Below are 19,352 nucleotides of genomic sequence, written 5' to 3'. Positions count from 1 at the left end.
TGCAGATTTCGTAATGAATCACGCTCCGTACTTTTTTCAATTTTTGGATTCGAATCCATGAGCAAGGCATATAGTGAAGGCACTATCAGATCATTTGTTCAGTGGTAATAAGGATAGCTCCGGGATACCTCATTCAGAACTCAGAATGCTTGGGCCAAGCAAGGTTCGAGTCTACGACGAACGCCCCCTTCCTTTTCTAGTGCTTTTTCGATTGTAGTCACTGCACCAAGACAATTTGGCACTCACTTAGAACTTGGAGTATTAAACATAATATGTATGAAGAGAGAAAAACATTTCCGTAGGCCTTAGTCTGATACTCAAGGGTCACTATATCTAAATTGAACTCATCATTGCAGGAAGTAATTTGAAATAATTTAAGCAAAACCGTGTCGTCAAACACTCCGGAATGTTATTTTGAATATAGCCTTTATGGCATAATCAAAAATTCAAACTAAAGGAAAATTAAACAGGAATGAATCGAAATTTAGAAACAGCTTCAAATTCTATTCACGCTTTCTTTTGAGAGGCGCTTAACTTTAGAGTTGCCTCCATTACCTTGGAAATCGAAAACAAATAGAATCCTAGATTTTTTTTAAAAAAAAGTTAATACTTATTATCTTATACCATGTTATCCTTGGTAATAATTATTTTATAAATATATTGTAAAATAAAAAAATACGATACCTCAAGTTTTTTAGGTGCCGCAGTATCTTTGACTTGGGAAGGAAAAACGAACAGAAATCTTTATAATACGTATTTGATAAGATGTGTGGCAACATTCTCCTCCTGTAATAGTTATCAGAGAAACGTTATTTGATATTGGTTTGTGTAAATATGATTAGCCATACACTGATCAGCCAGAACATTATGGCCACACACCTAATAGTCTGTATGTCCATTTTGGCACTGATAAAGGCGGCGACGTATCTTGACATGGAAACAATGAAGCCTTGGTAATTCGCTGGATAGAGTTGACACCACACCTGTACACACATATCACCTAATTCCTGTAAATTTCGGGAAGAGGGGGGGGCGATGCGCTTTGAAGTCACGTTCAAACACATCCAAGATGTACTCGATTGGGCTCAGATCCAGCAAGTTAGTGGGCCAGCACATCAATTGGAACTTGCGATTGTGTTTCTTGAACACTTAGTCACATTCCTGGCCTTGTGACATGGTACATTATCTTGTTGACGAGTAGGTCGTTATCACACTGCGTCGACTGCGTATAATCAACTCATTGTCTGGTACAGTCTACCAGAGATTACGTATCCATTTGTTTACCACTTTTCGTCCTCCTGTTCTCTATTTCTAAACTATCCTGACCAAGAAAAGTTGTTTTCTGTGACGTATGTTACGGAAGTCCGTTTTTCTCTAGTCTCAGATATTTTGCAAAATGTGTATTTTTTTCTTCACCAATAGTTTGTTTATTCTGGCTTCCCTTTCACTTGACATATGTTTATCTTTTAAAATAGTTTATGTCATTATTGTATCCGTGAATACTCTTTCAAAACCTATCGAAATAGTTTTTCAAAAGAACACAAAAAAATTTTGGTCTAGTCTTATATTCACGTAATACTAAATTAGATATATCTACATCATTAGAAGCTTAAATCAGCTACGTAATTTGAAATTATATGAAATATGTCTGATCGTATTTATATCGTAGTGCAGTCCGATCTTCCCTGCTGAGGCAACTTGACACTGTCCATCACCTGGCAATTCGCCTTGCTACTATCCGCCTTTCGTACGTACTAGTCCCGTTGCCAACCTCTATGTATCTCGTCGTGAGAGACTGCCGCCTAATTTTTCTGTTCATGTGCACTGGATTCCTGATCATCCCGGCAGACCGCGATGGCTGCTGGAAGATCAAAATCTGCTGGAGGTGGCTGCTGTTGCTGCAGCTGGAGCCAAGCAACAGCTTCTGCAAGGGCGCGTACTCCGTTGACGAGCTCAACGGCGGGATCTGGCTCCTTGGTAGCATCGTCATGGTCCGACATGGGTGGTGGAGCAGAAACTCGATCGAAGAGGGAACGTCTCGACACCGGCGGTGTGGAACGCACTGGTCGATGTAAACTAGAAAGCACAGAGGCTGCAGCAAGAGTATTAGGCGAAGCGGTAGCCGGCGGCGCGAGAGGACACGAAGGTTGATGTTCCTCGGAAGCACACCGACAAATATGGCCATCACTGGATGCGGAAGTACCGGGGCGACTGAAGGAATCCACGATGACTGTATGGTAACAATCAATCAACAAGTGCCGCGCGCTATGACACCCGATTCTCCTCAAGCACATGAACACAATTGCGGAGTTCAGCCCCCGTCATCCAGTTTTAAAGACTGGATGACTGGGTGCTGACTCCTGATTGGCCATGGGCGTGAAGAGAATGGGCTCCAACCCGCGACAACTTGTCCGCTTTATTTTGTTCAGAAGGTACATGTTTAACAACATAAGAAAAATTATTGAATACAGTGTGAGCAATTGCATACAAATAAGGTACCCGACAAATTCTTTGCGAGAAACAATAAACGACAGCAAGATAATCATTGTATACACAAGGAGTCTTCTCAGCAAACAGTAACACAGCGATGGCCGTCGCTAGGAATTCCATGATGAATATAGGATATGGTGTGATGATGATCATAGCAAACACAGGTTGTCCATCATCGGGTAGTATCTGTCCAGATATGTTGAGGTCTCGGGAACACACCAGTGATAGCACGGCGCAGAAATTCACAGTCACCGAAGTGTAGGATAGCGTGAGCCACAGGGTTGGAGAGTGAGGTAACGGGCGTGATCCAAGTAGTGTACCCGGCAAGCACCTGACGGGCATGCCGAAAGTAATGCACTAGTTTCCAGGGAACACTTTTCACTATGGTGAGGTATCGAAGGTCCACTGTTAAGGTGTTATTATCAAAGTCCACTTGAATGCCGAGAAACGTGACTTGCCGCGCAGGCGTAAGGATGGACTTCTGTTCGTTGATTTTCCAAGGTAGAGCTCGAAGAAGGGGTTCACAAGGACCCATGAGTAGGATGTCATCATAATAAAGAAGCAAACGCACTCCCGAGGGAAGATGATTACACAAGTCAAGTTTGGTCGCTATCTGCATGAATAAAGGGCTCAACGACCAGCCCATAGGCAGTCGTGTGAAGCGAAAATAAAGGCCTGCAAGGCGAACACCGAAGTACCGACGAGTGGCCGGGTGAAGCTGCAGGTGATAAAAACTCTGACTGAGGTCCACTTTGAGCATAAAATCGTCCTTGTGAGCTAGGCGGTCAATATCTTGAACCGTAGGGAGAGTAACATGGCTGGATTGACGATAGAATTTGGTCCAAGGCGAACAATCGTATATCACTCTGATATCTTCGGTTCCTTTGGGCACACAAAATACACTAAAGGCATTCTTCACCAGATATTTTGGGACCTGTTCCATGATCCCCGCTTGTACAAGGGCCTGAATGACGGGCGCGTACTGGAGACGAGTCCGACGGAGGGCACACGGAGCATCAGCTGGGAGAGTGTGATGAACAGGTTTGGCACAACAGTGATCTCCCGGAGGAGGAAAGACAGGATTGGTAGGAACAATAATTTTGGTCACATAGGAATCGATATTTGTTTCCGGTTGTTGGTCACTTTCCGATTCAGTATCACTTTCACTATCACTGTGTTGATCATCCTGGTGATGATTATCGTTCTCTTCAGGGGGAAATTCACTAAGGTTATGAAGTATAAGACGCCAGAAATTCCAGTCAGCTGGTAGCTGGGCCACTGGCTCAAAATGCCCAGGTCCCTGCGTATATCTATACCGCGTTGTTCCGCTAAATATAAGAAAAGAAGCGGTGGGTCTGCTGGAGGACATTCGACGTCTCCTGGCTGAAGGTGCAAATCCAAGACAAGGTCGGCGAGAGGATCGTAAGGTTGCATAGGTAGGAACGGAAGTTCTTCAGCTTCGGCTTGTACAGGGTCAGGATGGGCGTCAGGAATTGGAAGAGGGGCCCAAAAATCAATAGGCGGAGGGTCTTGATTATTGGGCAGAGGTTGAGGCATTAGCCTTGCCTGTAGTCTTCTTCGTCGTCTTCTTCTGTGTGGTTGTGGAGGCCGCCCCGCGAAAAAGCGGAGGCGGATGATGCACCACCAGTCCAGGGACTGGGACGTAATTGGCATTAGCCGCTGCTGTACGCCAATCAAATTGAATTGCAATAATAAGCAGGCGCACTCGTTCTTTATAGAACGTCTGGTCGGCAGGATCCAGTTGATCGAAAAATGGATGAAGCATAACCAATTCCCTGGCCTCTGCATAGTCGCGTCGGCTGAGGGTGTTAACATTCGCCTAGACCGAAGAAATGCGATGGCTGGTGGAAGATCAAAATCTGCTGGAGCCGAGCAACTGCTTCTGAAAGGGCGCGTACTCCGTTGACGAGCTCAACGGCGGGATCTGGGTCCTTGGTAGCATCGTCATGGTCCGACATGGGTGGTGGAGCAGAAACTCGATCGAAGATAGGTAAGAGGGAACGTCTCGAAACCGGCGGTGTGGAACGCACTGGTCGATGTAAACTAGAAAGCACAGAGGCTGCAGCAAGAGTATTAGGCGAAGCGGTAGCCGACGGCGCGAGAGGACACGAAGGTTGATGTTCCTCGGAAGCACACCGACAAATATGGCCATCACTGGATGCGGTAGTACCGGGGCGACTGAAGGAATCCACGATGATTGTATGGTAACAATCAATCAACAAGTGCCGCGCGCTAGGACACCCGACTCTCCTAAAGCACATGAACACAATTCCGGAGTTCAGCCCCCGTCATCCAGTTTTAAAGGCTGGATGACTGGGTGCTGACTCCTAATTGGCCATGGGCGTGAAGAGAATGGGCTCCACCCCGCGACAACTTGTCCGCTTTATTTTGTTCAGAAGGTACATGTTTAACAACATAAGAAAAATTATTGAATACAGTGTGAGCAATTGCATACAAACAAGGTACCCGACAAATTCGTTTCGAGAAACAATAAACCACAGCAAGATAATCACTGTATACACAAGGAGTCTTCTCAGCAAATAGTAATACAGCGATGGCCGTCGCTAGGAATTCCATGATGAATATAGGATATGGTGTGATAATGTTGATAGCAAACACAGGTTGTCCATCATCGGTCACAAGAGCAAAGGAAGTAGGCGTCGCATCGGCGTGGGGCATGAAGAGCAGGACAAGGAAATGAAATAGCCAAATCACTCGTCAAGTTTTTAGGAAACAGTGAACTCATGTCTCAATTGGTGGCTGGTGGTTGGAACTTCTATCGAACGACCTCAAACCTGTGAACCTTTGAAAACCTGTGTCAGAATTCTTCCACGAGTTCTGTAAATGTGGCATGAAATTTCATTCTTCATCACTTGCAATGTTATTTGCAAATCTGTAGATACGCCCTGTAGGAAATTCCTGTAAGTTTCACTTTCACAGTAAGGAGCGCAGGTTACCTAAAGTAGGCTGTCAAAGGCACATGTGGTGGAATTTACGAATTTCTCTTTACCAAATGTTAGAGGCTGTAAAAAACCCGGAATTTTCATTTCGTATAAAGCCTATTAGTATGAAATTATTTTGCGTTGGAAGATCGACTGCTGTCCGTCCAGAACATGGTTCCAAGCAAGACTTCCTCTTTCCTTTTTTCAGTGGCAGAGTAGCTTCGTCTCCTCAGTTTTCAACTACATTTCCTTCTTCAAGAATTTCTGTGCTGGTATTTACTCTTTGTTCTACGTGAAATTTGCGTTCACTTTTTTCATGACATTGTTTTGGTTCTTTGTTTATGAGATAAGAATCTCTGCTCGTTCTTTTTTATACTTATATCATCTTTATCATAGCACCGTGCAAGTCCTCTTTCGTTAATGTTCGTTTGTACGATATGATTTAGGCCAATATTTACGTTAGGGAGTAAAGCGTTTGCATAAAGCGAGAAGTAAAGTCTCAGCACTCCTGTCCACAGAGGAATAAGATAAATCTTCAGGACATTTCTTACTAAGTCCGGTAAAAACTTCTGGTTTCGTCGATCTCCTTCTGTATTTGAAATTACACATTGCACTTCTGCTTGAATCTGCTCTGCCACTTACTAAATACATTGTTCTTCAGCTGTTATTATTGAATGATGTCAATATCAAAGTTGATTGATAATTTTCTTGTTCACAAACGTTCAAACGCACCCCACTTCCAGTGATACTTTGAAATATTTCTTGCTTGGTTCACAAGGAGTTGTTTCGTCGCTGTTCATATTTCTTCCCGTTTCACTTAGAACTACCGTAATTATATGTTTCATAATTATGGAAAATCTTCCATATTATCACATATAAACAACGAACGTAGATCTGTTTTATTTTTTTTTAATGTGCCATGAAAGCTCTTAAAAACGAAGTTAGCAGGTTCACGAGATGAGTAATGTCACATCTACGATAACAAGTTAGAAGAGCTAATGTATCTGGCTTTCCACAGTCCAGAATTTTACAGAATTTATTAATATAACTTGCTAAAAATGGAACTTTAACAAGTGTTTAACGTATCTGGCTTTCCACAGTCCAGAATTTTACAGAATTTATTAATATAACTTGCTAAAAATGGAACTTTAACAAGTGTTTAAATCGAGGCCGACATTAGAGCCAAAGACATGTCCACTACAAGTTTATCTGGTACCGGCGCCATCCAAAAGTTACAGAGGTAAGCACTGTCGGATACTCTCTGTATCGTGACGCTGAGATAGCATATTTGGTATAGGAAATTGCTATTGGGTTTGAGGGTCAAACATGTTATTTGGCCCTGATTTCTAGCTATTTCTTCTTCGCAATTTATGAACAATTCACCTGTTGAATCTAGATACAGAGATATTGTTTGATTCCGACGGCTGCATTTTCTTTTTTGAACGTGTATTTGTATGTCACTCCAGTAATGAACAAAGAATTTGTCATATCCAGTATTCGTTATGCAGGTACTAAACTTTGTTAGGTATTTCACTTTTGCAATAGCAACAATGGGATCATCGTGTAAGCGCAAACTCTTATCTGTGTAACATTTCTTAACTCGTAGTACGTTTAATGCTGCCAAATGGCTTGGTTCTTGCTCTCCGATGCGTATCACATCTGTCGCCCGTAAGTTTCTGACTGCCTTTGCAGACACGTTTCTCAATAATCCCTTCAATCATGTTGCGTCTATCGTACCCAGAAAGATATCTTTTTATGGGGGTGACACTTCTCGTAACGTAAAAATAATGAATCATCACCGAGATTCAAGAATCGTCTCATCAATAATTTTACCTTTGAACACAATCAAATAATGTTTAGAAAGATCTCGGATTCTTATGTAAAATTCCTCCTCTATAATTCTCTAAAATTCACGTTTCCTCCTCTATAATACATAGTACAAGGTTTCCTCGTATGCTCGAAGAAATCAACGTGATAACAGTTGTCGATATTCTTACGTACATAATACTTGCTAATTGCTTTAATTTTATCCTGCGTTTTGGAATAAACTACTTCTTCCGGTGCAATTTGTGGCCATACCTGCGGGAAAGCGTCATTGCAAACCTTTGCTTGTACTTATTCATGTCACCATAATGTACACCAATATTACGATGTATCACTCATCCTCGTCGCTTGCCTCCAAAATAACACTGGCTTCTTCTTCGTCCTCCCCCGTAAAACAACTTGCACGATCAAAAGCCGTACTCAGTGTATGATCAGATGTAATCTTCATTTGAAGCACTGGTTGCAGATTGCACCGATTGCAATATACCATAACGCCAGACCGTATCATAGGCCTTCTCCAGATCAAAAAAGATGGCGACAAGATGCTCCTGATGTCGAAAGGCGTCCTGGATGGCAGTCTCAAGATGAACAAGATTATCGGTCGTGGAACGATACCGCCGAAATCCACACTGAAAATTTGAGATGTAGCCATGATGCTCCAAAAACCAAACCAACCTGGCGTTGATCATCTTTTTGAGGACTTTACAAAGACAGCTGGTAAGGGAAATCGGCCGATAGTTGGCAGAAGACGTTGCAAGCTTGCCCGGTGTCAGGATCGGGATGATATAGGCTTCACGCCAGGCAGTAGGAAAAACCTCTTCAGTCCAGATCCGGTTATAGAGGGTAAGAAGATGGTGGAGTCCCTCAGGAGGGAGATGCCGAAGCATAGCATAGTGAATATTATCCGGACCTGGGGCAGTATCCTTCGTAGAGCGTAGAACAGAAGACAATTCATCAGCACTAAAAGGTGCATTGTAGCTCTCACTGTTATCAGAGCGAAAGGCAAGGGGCATAAGCTCCGCACGCTGTTTCACAGGCAGGAGGATAGTTTCCAGAACTGGAGACATCAGCAAAATGGCGACCCAAATCCCCCACAATTCGATCCTGCTCCGTTACAAGATGACCATCAATAAGCAAGGCCGCAACACCAGTAGATGAGGGTTGCCCTTGGAGACGGCGAACCTTAGACCACACTTCGGAGATGGTGCTCTGCACAGAAAGCGATGAGACATACACACGCCATTTGCGGCGTTTAGCCTGCTTGATCAAATACCGTGCTCGAGCACGGAGGCGGCGAAACTCAGCTAACGTGACTTCACTAGGGGCACGTCGAAAGGCACGCAAGGCTCGTCGGCGGGCACGGATAGCTTGGCTAATTTCCGCGGACCACCAAGGAACAACACGACGACGAGGAAGACCATGATGGACAGGAATAGCCGCATCAGCTGCCATCTGGATGCTGCAGTGAAGAGCTGCACAGTATGTATCCACAGACCACCTAGGATCCGCTGCAAAATCAAAGGCCGCAGCAAAGTGTGTCCAGTCAGCCTGACGCAGGTTGTAGCGAGACGACGGTCCCGGTAGAGGGAGCTGTAGTCCAGTGAGTACAATGGGAAAGTGGTCGCTGCTACAAAGATCTGGGTGTACGCGCCACTTCAGTTGAGCTCCTAAGGCTGGGCTACACAAGGACAGGTCAATATGTGAAAAGGTCCCTGTGGCAGCGGAAAAATGTGTTGGACTGCCATCATTCAAAAGAATCAAGGGCTGGTTCGCGATGAAAGTGGACAGTGCTCGGCCCCGAGGGTCGGTCCGGATAGATCCCCACAAGACATTGTAGGCGTTGAAATCACCAACCAGAATGACAGGCGCTGGAAGCTGGCTGTAGAGGTTGTCCAGATCAGCTGCAGTGAAGGCCGTGGAACGCGGGAGATAGACGCAGCAGATGGTAACAGGCTGCGGGAGAAACACTCGTGTAGCAACCGCCTCAAGGGTCGTAGTTAGATGGAGCAGTGTAGAATAATATAGCCCAGAGACACCAATGGCGACACCGCCAGCAGCACGACCGTCAGTCATCTTATCCTGACGATAGACAGTATAGCAACGAAGAAGACAGTTGGTGGTGGGTGTGAAATGAGTTTCTTGTAAACAGAAGATAATCGGATCCAAGAGCGAGGGAAGCTGTCGAAATTCCTCGTGGTGAGCGGAAAAGCCGTTGAGGTTCCATTGAAGCAGGGCCATGATTTAAACAGAATCGACAGCAAGAAATTTGCCACTGCCTTTCTTACGGCGTCGTGGAGTCACTTCGTGAAAAGCTTCGCAGGCGTCTTCTTCCACACCATCCATAGAAGAGGCATCATCAGCAGAGGGACTGCAAGATGGTTTAGGTTTCTTCGAGTTAGGAGAACTAACAGAGGGCTGACGAGCCGCTTTCAAAGAGCCGGTGGAAACAGGCGTTGACAGAACCTTTTTTCTTGTCCTTTGGAGGCGTAGAAGTAGCAGTTGGCGTAGTTTTCAGAAATTTCTCGCGTCGAGAGCGAGGTGAGGTAGGTACTGCAGGAGAGGCTGGCGACGGAGAAGGCCGCGAACGAGTCATGGTACCCGTAGACTTGGTTGCACTAGAAGATGGTTGAGATGCTCTACAAGTACAGCCAGCAGCAGCAAAGCCTGGGTACTTACATTACAGGTTTGGGTGCCAGTCGTGGTCAAGGATACTCTGGAAGCATAACTGCCACCAGCAGGCATCTTGGGCATCACGCGACGGCGAGCCGCAGCAGCAGAGATCTTCTCAGTGACTATAAGTTCTTTAATCGCCTTCTCCTCTGTAAACTTTGGGCAGTCCCGTGACCAGGCAGGATGGGCGCCATTACAATTTACGCATTTAGAAGATGCGTTGCACTTCTCGGATCCATGTCAAGGTTCACCACAGTTACCACAAGTGGCGGATCCATTACAAGTGGGGGCGGAATGACCAAAGCGTTGACACTTAAAACATCTCAATGGCAACGGTATATATGGTCGAATCTTCAGTTGTAGGTAGCCAACACGCAGAGTGGGCGGCAATGTAGGTAAATCGAAGGTCAAAATGTAGGAATGAGTGGCTACCAGTTGCCCATCCCGTTTCACAGAGATACGATGCACATCAATAACGTTTGAGTCGCATAGTTCTTCAAGGATGTTCTCTACCGGCACATCGTGCAAATCTCTGCAGGTAATCACTCCTTTACTAACATTCAATTGGCGGTGGGGTTGAACAACATCAGGCACTGATCCAAGCTGCTGACACTTCAAAAGAAGAGTGGACGGCTTATCATTAGTGGTGTGTACTAACAAGGAACCATTCCGTAGTTTCTTGATGTGGCCATCCGGGAAAGTGCCCGTGGCAATATGACAAATCTGTTTATAAATGACAAACGGCGATAACTTTATTAAAGAACCAGCTGTGGCTTCTGACTTATCTTCAATGACTAAATATCTCGGTACTGTGTTCACTTTGCTTTTCTGAGTAGGTGCGGAAGAAGGTGAATGATGCAGAGCCATGGATAAATTAAACCCAAAGTCTTCTCAGCCTCCCCGTCATCGTTCTAGGCGTCCAACGAGGTGGGCAGGTCCTTCCTGTTCCACCCTTGTCAACAAGCTGAGCTGTGACTCCGAGTCAAACGGACAAGGAGCCAGGGCCACTTGAAACACCGACTGATGGGTACTTTCGAGAAGACCCTCGTCCCACCGTGTCTGGGGAAGAGATCAGTGATTCTCTGGAGATCCCTACGTCGCAAACTCCCAGCTTTCCCTTTCCGGGCATCACTCCATCCGGTCCGGCTGGGTGCAAACACGTTTCACTCCTCGGTCCCACGATCCCGGGTCCAGCGTCGTCCAATAGCAACCAAAGCTCATGTCCATATCCATGCAGGGGTCAGTTCAGAAGATCTGTCCGGCTTCATCCGAGGCATTTTTGTTGCTGCAGCGATCAGTAGTTTGACAGATTGGGTGATCGGCCCAACCCACCCCCAACCTGGAGGACCAGTGGCTGATTGCGACCCCTAAAGGAGTCGGGCGATGGGGCCGCCACATCCCAACACCGGGGGAAAAACAGTTGTGTTTCCATATTGAGATACTACCTTTTTCCAAATATTACCTTGTAAAATACTACACAATGGTTCCTTCATTTGGTTATATTTTTTCATAAATGACAGACACTCATTTAGAATATTTGGAAGTTAAAAAAATTGTGACAGTACTGACTTAATACTGACAACATATCCATACACATGTTGCATTTCTGCAACAACACATCCATTGATTCTCGTGTTTGTTACATTTTCTCCAACAATGTATTGTGTACGATTTACAAAGGCACCTGAAGTTTCAAAGAATTTTTTTCTCAAATGTTCTGTTGACATTTCATTAAAATATGTTTCAAGAGAATGAGTCATGCGAAGTAATTCTTGCAATTCATCATCCTGAATGGAAGAAAGGTGTATAACCTTCTGCTTTATAATGTGTAAAAAGCCACCACCAAACAACTCACTGGCATTTGCAAGTATTTGAGACACGGCATTCCTGAAAAAAGTTGGAATACTGTACATATCACACACGAAACGTAAGACAGAGGATTCTACTGCTTTTTTGAACTCACTGTAATGAATAGTAGTAGCATTATTGTTGCTGTCTACATGTTCTTCCGCTGAAGTAGTTTGATTTTGATTACAAGAACTGTAAGTTTGAAACAAGTAAGAATTTGATGCATTGCTTGAAGATGGCATGGTTTCTACCAGATGTTCGTATGACACTTAATGTTTTCTTTGTATGTGTTTCTTTAGTGAATGTAAGTTCGTGAAATCTCTTGCACATTGTTCTTGTACACAAGAATATTTATTTATTGCTTCTACTGAGTGAAATCTTTTGATGTGTATAATAAGATTATCTATTTTCTGAAAGTCATTTTTACATACAAAACAAGAATACATTTTGTTTAAAATGACAACGAAATGTTGTATGTAATGGAAGCTCATGTATAAGTAACGACTAATTTCTTCAGTTATTTCTAACAGTTCTTTAGCATAGATACTAATGTTGCAGTGGCTCCTATTTTCATGCTGCATCATCAACCACACTTTTCAACTTCCGGAGGATATTATGAACCAAAGACATGGAAAGTTTTAAAACATATAAATTGAACTCAGTATTGAAGATGGTAGATATATAACATTGTCAACGACCCCGTAGTAACCTTGTATGTCCTGAATAGATGGCCCTACTACTAACACCACTGGTTGGAATGTTAAATTGAGGTTACTCATCTTGTTTCTTTTGTTGTCCAAAGTTTTCTGGATATCTCCTGGATTCTACTGAAAGAAAAGAATATACGTAGTAGAATAATGTCAAATAGAAAAGGGTAACATACAAACATTTATTTTCTACAAGCACTTCACTAACTGTAACTGAAACTCCAAGAAACCTTTTCCTCGAAGCGGTAGTTTAATAAAATGCCTTATATTACAGCCATATAGGGATAGAAGTAGGCAAAGATCTAATGATATCAAATATTATGGTAGTATCATGTTCATATACTAGTATGAAATCTTTACCGAGGATTAATTTTACAGTTATTTAAAAATTTGAATTTTTAGCTACATATGTTCTAATTTACGTGACACTAGCCGATACGAGTGTACCTGAGCTCGGGTTTGGTATAAGCATCAGGGACTACTCAAAAAGGGACTACTCAATATTAATGGCCGATACGAACTTAAGTGCCCGGCTAACAATATCACTATTAACCCCCAAGGCACGGGCAAGTAAACAAGGCAGTCCAAATCGTTCTCTGAGATCCGAGTATTTAGGACATTCAACAAGAATGTGCTGAATACTCAGAGGGACAATACACTCTTCACAATGCGGACGGTTCACGTGACATAATAAATAGCTATGTGTGAGATGAGTGTGTCCGATACGCTCGACTACAGGACCAAAATGACGTACGCCACTCTCCAAATACAGGCCCCCTCCATGTAGCGGACCGTCATCGTCGGGGAGGGGGTGGAGCTGAGAGGGCGGCTTCATAAGTCATTCATTTTTCACCCCTCATCATCATCTCATTGCTTGCCCTCTCAGCCGCGAATACCGCTACCGGACTCGCGGGTGGTTGGTGGGAGTCGGGAAGAGGAAGGTCTAGTGGACGTCTTCCTCCCCTTGAGAAGGACGTGCACCCACCCGGCCTCCTGTTGTGTGCGTCCAGTGTTTGTGTTGTCCGCAGTGTTTAGTCTTTGCATATATAAAAAAACACAAAAAAATCAAAAAATACAAAATACAAAAAAACGAGTACAACTAAAAATACAAAAAAATCCGCACCTTTTTGTTTTGTTTTGTTCTTCCTGGGCTGGTGGGGGTCTATCATTTGGTTGGCCAGGTTTCTTTTCTTTTGTTTCACCTCTTACTTTTCCGGGGCCACGCGTTTTTGTCGACGGGAATGGTTTTATTGCAATCCCATTCCCCTTGACCGCGCCGGCCCCACGCTGATCCTAAGTTTGAGGGCGTGGCGAAGGGATTGCCAGGGGGTAGCGTTAGTTCCCCTATTAACGCCCCGGTGTGACCTCACACCCTTTTTTTCATTTATAAATGTTTACCAAAATCCTTTACTTATGGGTAAAAAAACTTTCTTAACTGAACCGGGCTCTCCCTCAAGGAAGAAGCCCAAACAAAATGATAGTGAAATTGCGGAACAGACAAGTATCGCGACCCCTGTTGTCCGATATCTTGTAATTAAAGAGAAAGACGTTGATAGTGCCAGTACAGAGGAAAACCGTCCGAGTGCTATTAAGGGCTTATCCCCTTTTGTCATCAATAAAGTTATTACTTATCAAGCCGGGCAGGTTAAAGATATAAAGAAACTGCGGAATGGCACTTTATTGGTGTAAACGACAGACGAGAAGCAAACGGCGAAGTTACTTAAGTTAACTGCCATTGGACCGGTGAACGTGTCAGTCGAACCGCATCGTATGCTGAACGTTTCACGAGGGGTGATATCATGTTGGGATCTCCTCAACGCCACCGAAGAGGAGATCAAGTCGGAATTAGCGGACCAACACGTTATAGATGTAGCTCGCATCAAGAGTAAGAAGTCAGGTGAACTTGTTGCCACCCAGTCCTTGATTCTTACTTTTAGTTTGCCCACGCTTCCGGACTCTGTGAAAGCTGGTTACTATCGCTTAAAAGTTCGGCCCTACATACCTAGTCCTCTGCGCTGCTTTAAATGTCAACATTTTGGACACACCAGCACGTCGTGTAATGCGAGTGCTGCTCTTTGTGCGAATTGTGGCCAGGGTAGTCATGGTGCGGAGCCCTGCAAAGCGACCAAGCCCTTCTGTATTAACTGTAAGGGAGAGCATTCTGCTTGGTCTCGGGATTGTCCAGCTTATCAGCGCGAGAAGCGTATTCGAGAACTCATGGTTGTCGAGAAGATTTCTGCTACAGATGCGAAGCGTCGATTGAAAGAAAGCCATCCTTCCTCGCTTTCTGTTCCCTTCGCTACTGTCGCTGCTAGTTCTCGGAAATCTGTAGCTACACAGACCGTTGACGTTTCCACCCAAACGGACTTAGTCTCAAAGAGCAGCTCTGACTCGAAGACCCCAGTTACGAAGATGAGCGAACTTCTTAAGACCCCCGTTGCAACAACGAGCGAACATTCCAAGCCTTCAGCTGTAACGCCGAGCGAACGCCCGAAACCACCTCGTGTTACTGTTAGTGGTGGTCTTCGGCGTACTCCAGCCCAACGGCGATCACCTTACCTGGCTGGCCTGAAACTCAGTCAGCATATCCGCAGGTTGAACGACACGGTTCTCTCTCCCAAGAGACCGAAATCTACTCCCGTTCGTAAGCCACCTGCAGTTTCTCTGAAATCTGACATGGTGGAGGACGAACTGATGGATTCCGAGTGGGCTGTTATTGGACCTCGTGGGAAAGTTCGCCTTAAACGTTGACACATTCCAGTATGGCGCTTCTTCAGTGGAACTTGAATGGCTTTTGTAGTCATCGTGAGGAATTAACACAACTAATATTTTACCACTCGCCGGTTCTAATCTGTTTGCAGGAAACGCATTTCAAACCTACCCAGTCTTTCCTTCTTTCTGGGTACACTATGTATCGGTGTGATAAGCCCGATAGTGACCACGCTGCTGGCGGCGTGGCAGTCTGTGTCTCTGATTCTTTTCATTCAAGGGAGATTCACCTCGTCTCCCGCCTGCAAGCAGTTGCGGTGCGAGTATACTTTTCTCGGCCGCTTACAGTGTGTTCATTGTACATTCCTCATTCAGAAGCCTTTAGCACCGCCAATCTGCTTCAGCTCTTCCATCAGCTCGAGCCGCCAGTCTTGTTTGTAGGAGACCTTAATGCCTATCATCGCCTGTGGGGCTCTGTCCGCACTGACGGTCGTGGCCGTCAGGTAACGGACTTTCTTGAGGAGAGTGGCTTGCTTCTCCTTAATGATGGCAGTCCTACTCATTTCTCCACTGCCCATGGCACATATTCTTGTATCGACCTCTCCATGTGCAGTGCTGGTCTCTTGACCTCATTGGCATGGAGAGTGCACCCTGATCTTTGTGGCAGTGATCACTTTCCTTTGTTCCTTGACGGTCTCCCTGTAGCAGCTAGCTTACCTTTCCGCCGCTTTAATCCGAAGCGTGCTGACTGGCATAAATTTGCCCACGAAGACCCCAGTCGTATAATTGTTTTAGGATTCCGTAACGCCATGTGGTGTCATACGCCTTCTCTAAGTCGAAAAATATAGCAACAAGATGTTCGCCGTGGAGAAAGGCGTCTTGAATTTCACCCTCAAGATAAGCAAGATTGTCGGTAGTGGAGCAGAAACGACGAAATCCACTTTGAAATTTGCTCAAAAGGGAATGCGATTCCAAATACCACACCAGGCGCTTCTTGACCGTTCGCTCTAGCAGCTCACAGACACAGCTCGTGAGAGCAATGGGTCTGTAGCTCGTGGGGCTAGTTGCGGCTTTCCCTGGCTTTAAGATGGGAAGAACCAGGGCCTCACACCAAGCACGTGGAAAAAACTCCTCAACCCAGATGCGATTATACAGCTGCAATAATGCAAGCTGAGAATCGCGTGAGAGGTTGCGTAACATATCATAGGAAACACGGTCAAGCCCGGGAGCAGTATCGGACGATTCGCGGAGAGCAGAATCGAACTCAACAAGCGTGAAAGGAGCGTTATATTCCTCAGTGTTGGCAGTACGGAAATTTAACGGGTTTCGCTCCAGCTGAGGACAGGAACGAGCAAAGGCTGGTGGGTAGTGATCTGACTCAGAGATAGTGGCCCAATATATTGGCGATCTCTCAGGGATTGGTCTCTAGAACACCATTCATGTTTAAGGCTGGAACAAGAAGTAAAGAAGCGGATCCGTTTAGGGAGCGAACCCGACGCCACACAGTTGACATAGGTGTGCGATTACTGAATGACGAAACGTAATTCATCCATCTTTGGCGCTTTGAGATCTTTACCAGACGTCGAGCACGAGCACGCAGAATGCGGAACTGCTGAAGATTTTCGTCTGTTGGATGACGATTAAAAGTGGCAAGAGCAAGCCGACGAGCCTGGATAGCCTCACGGAGTTCCGTAGACCACCAAGGAACACGCCGGCGGGAAGCGTTGCCACCGCATTCTGGAATGGAACCATGAGCAGCATCAAGAACAGTCTGCTCAAAAGCCTCAACCACAACAGCGACAGGGAGATCATCACGACAATGACACTCACTGAGCGCACGGAAGTTACGCCAGTCAGCACGCTTCAGATTGAAGCGGCGGAGAGGAAAAGGAAGAGTAACAGGGAGGCCTTCAACAAATAACGGGAAGTGATCACTGCCACAAAGATCGGGATGCACTCTCCATGTCAATGAGGTCAAGAGACCAGAACTGCACATGGAGAGGTCAATACAAGAATATGTACCATGGGCAGTGGAGAAGTGAGTGGGACTTCCGTCATTAAGGAGGAGCAGTCCACTCTCCTGAAGAAATCCGGTCACCTCACGGCCACGACCGTCAGTGCGGACAGAGCCCCATAGACGGTGATAAGCATTAAGGTCTCCAACAAGCAAGACTGGCGGCTCGAGCTGATGGAAGAGCTGAAGCAGATCGGCGGTGTTAAAGGCTTCGGACTGAGGAATGTATATTGAACAAATTGTAAGCGGACGAGAGAAGGATACTCGCACCGCGACGGCTTGCAGGCGCGATACAATGTGAATCTGCCGAAAATGAATAGAGACGGAAACACAGACTGCCACGCCGCCAGCACCGTGGTCAGCATTTGGCTTATCACATCGATACATAGTAAACCCATTAAGAACGAAGGACTGGGTAGGCTTAAAATGGGTTTCTTGCAAGCAGACAACAACTGGCGAGTGGTCGGAGACCAGTTGTATCAATTCCTCACGGTGACTACAGAAGCCATTCAGGTTCCACTGAAGAAGCGCCATGCTGGAAGAAATCAACGTTTAAGGCGAACTTTCCCACGCGGTCCAATCACAGCCCACTCAGTATCCATGAGTTCGTCCTCCACCATGTCAGACTTCAGAGAAGCTGCAGGTGGCTTACGAACTGGAGTACATTTCGGTTTCTTTGGAGAGAGAACCGTGTCGTTCAACCTGCGGATATGCTGACTAAGTTTCAGGCCAGCCATATAAGGTGATCGGCGATGGGTTGGAGTACGCCGAAGACCACCACTAACAGTAACTCGAGGAGGTTTCGGTCGGTCGCTTGGCGGTACAGCTCGAGGCGTGGGATGTTCGCTCGTGGTTGCAACGGGGGTTTTAAGAAGTTTGCTCATCTTTGTAACTGGGGTTTTCGACTCAGAACTACGCTTGGGGGCCAAGTCTGTTTGGGTGGAAACGTTGACGGTCTGTGTAGCTACAGATTTACGAGAGATAGCAGCGACAGTAGCGAAGGGAACAGAAAGCGAGGAAGGAAGGCTTTCTTTCAATCGACGCTTCGCATCTGTAGCAGAAATCTTCTCGACTACCATGAGTTCTCGGATACGCTTCTCGCTCTGATAAGCTGGACAATCCCGAGACGAAGCAGAATGTTCTCCCTTGCAGTTAACACAGAGGGCTTGGTCGCTTTACAGTGGTCCGCACCATGACTACCCTGGCCACAATTCGCACAAAGGGCAGCACTCGCATTACACGACGTGCTGGTGTGTCCAAAATGTTGACATTTAAAGCAGCGTAGAGGACTAGGTATGTAGGGCCGAACTTTTAAACGATAGTAACCAGCTTTCACAGGCTCCGGAAGCGTGGGCAAACTAAAGGTAAAAATCAGAAACTGGGTGGCAACAAGTTCACCTGACTTCTTACTCTTGATGCGAGCCACGTCTATAACGTGTTGGTCCGCTAACTCCAATTTAATCTCCTCCTCGGTGGCATTGAGAAGATCCCAACACGATATCACCCCTCTTGAAACGTTCAGCATACGATGAGGTTCGACTGTAATCTTCACCGGTCCAATGGCAGTTAACTTAAGTAACTTCGCCGTTTGTTTCTCGTCTGTCGTTTCCACCAATAAAGTGCCATTCCGTAGTTTCTTTATATCTTTAACCTGTCCGGCTTGATAAGTGATGACTTTATTAATTACAAAAGGGGATAAACCCTTAATAGCACTCGGACGGTTTTCCTCGGTACTGGCACTATCAAAGTCTTTCTCTTTAACTACAAGATATCGGACAACACGGGTCGCGATACTTGTCTGTTCCTCAATTTCACTATCAGTTTGTTTGGGCTTCTTCCGTGAGGGAGAGCCCGATTCACTTATAGAAGTTTTTTTACCCATAAAAGTAAGATTTATTGGAAACATTTATAAAGAAAAACGGGTGTGAGGTCACACCGGGGCGTTAATGGGGGAACTAACGCTACCCCCTGGCAATCCCTTCAGCACGCCCGACACCTTAGGATCAGCGTGGGGCCAACGCGGTCAAGGGGGATGGAAGTGCAAGAAAACCATCCCCGTCGACTAAAAAGGCGTGGCCCCGGAAAAAAAGAAATGAAACAAAATCAAAGAAACCTGGTAAACAAAAG

At 45.5% G+C, this 19,352-nt stretch overlaps 1 protein-coding gene across 1 annotated transcript; it reads right to left on the bottom strand.

The window, feature by feature from the left end:
- Nucleotides 1–10,187: 10,187 nt before the first annotated feature.
- LOC145689645 (uncharacterized) lies at nucleotides 10,188–10,814 on the bottom strand. Its single transcript, XM_081763832.1, has one exon. The coding sequence runs from the start codon at nucleotides 10,812–10,814 to the stop codon at nucleotides 10,188–10,190; it is 627 nt and encodes a 208-aa protein (XP_081619958.1).
- Between the last annotated feature and the right edge of the window lie 8,538 nt (nucleotides 10,815–19,352).

This window comes from Thermobia domestica, chromosome 7, assembly GCF_964235325.1.
Source record: "Thermobia domestica chromosome 7, izTheDome1.hap1.1, whole genome shotgun sequence".
Lineage (NCBI taxonomy): Eukaryota > Metazoa > Arthropoda > Insecta > Zygentoma > Lepismatidae > Thermobia > Thermobia domestica.
The sequence above is the reverse complement of the archived record's forward strand: the minus strand, read 5'-3'. Positions and strand labels throughout refer to the sequence as shown.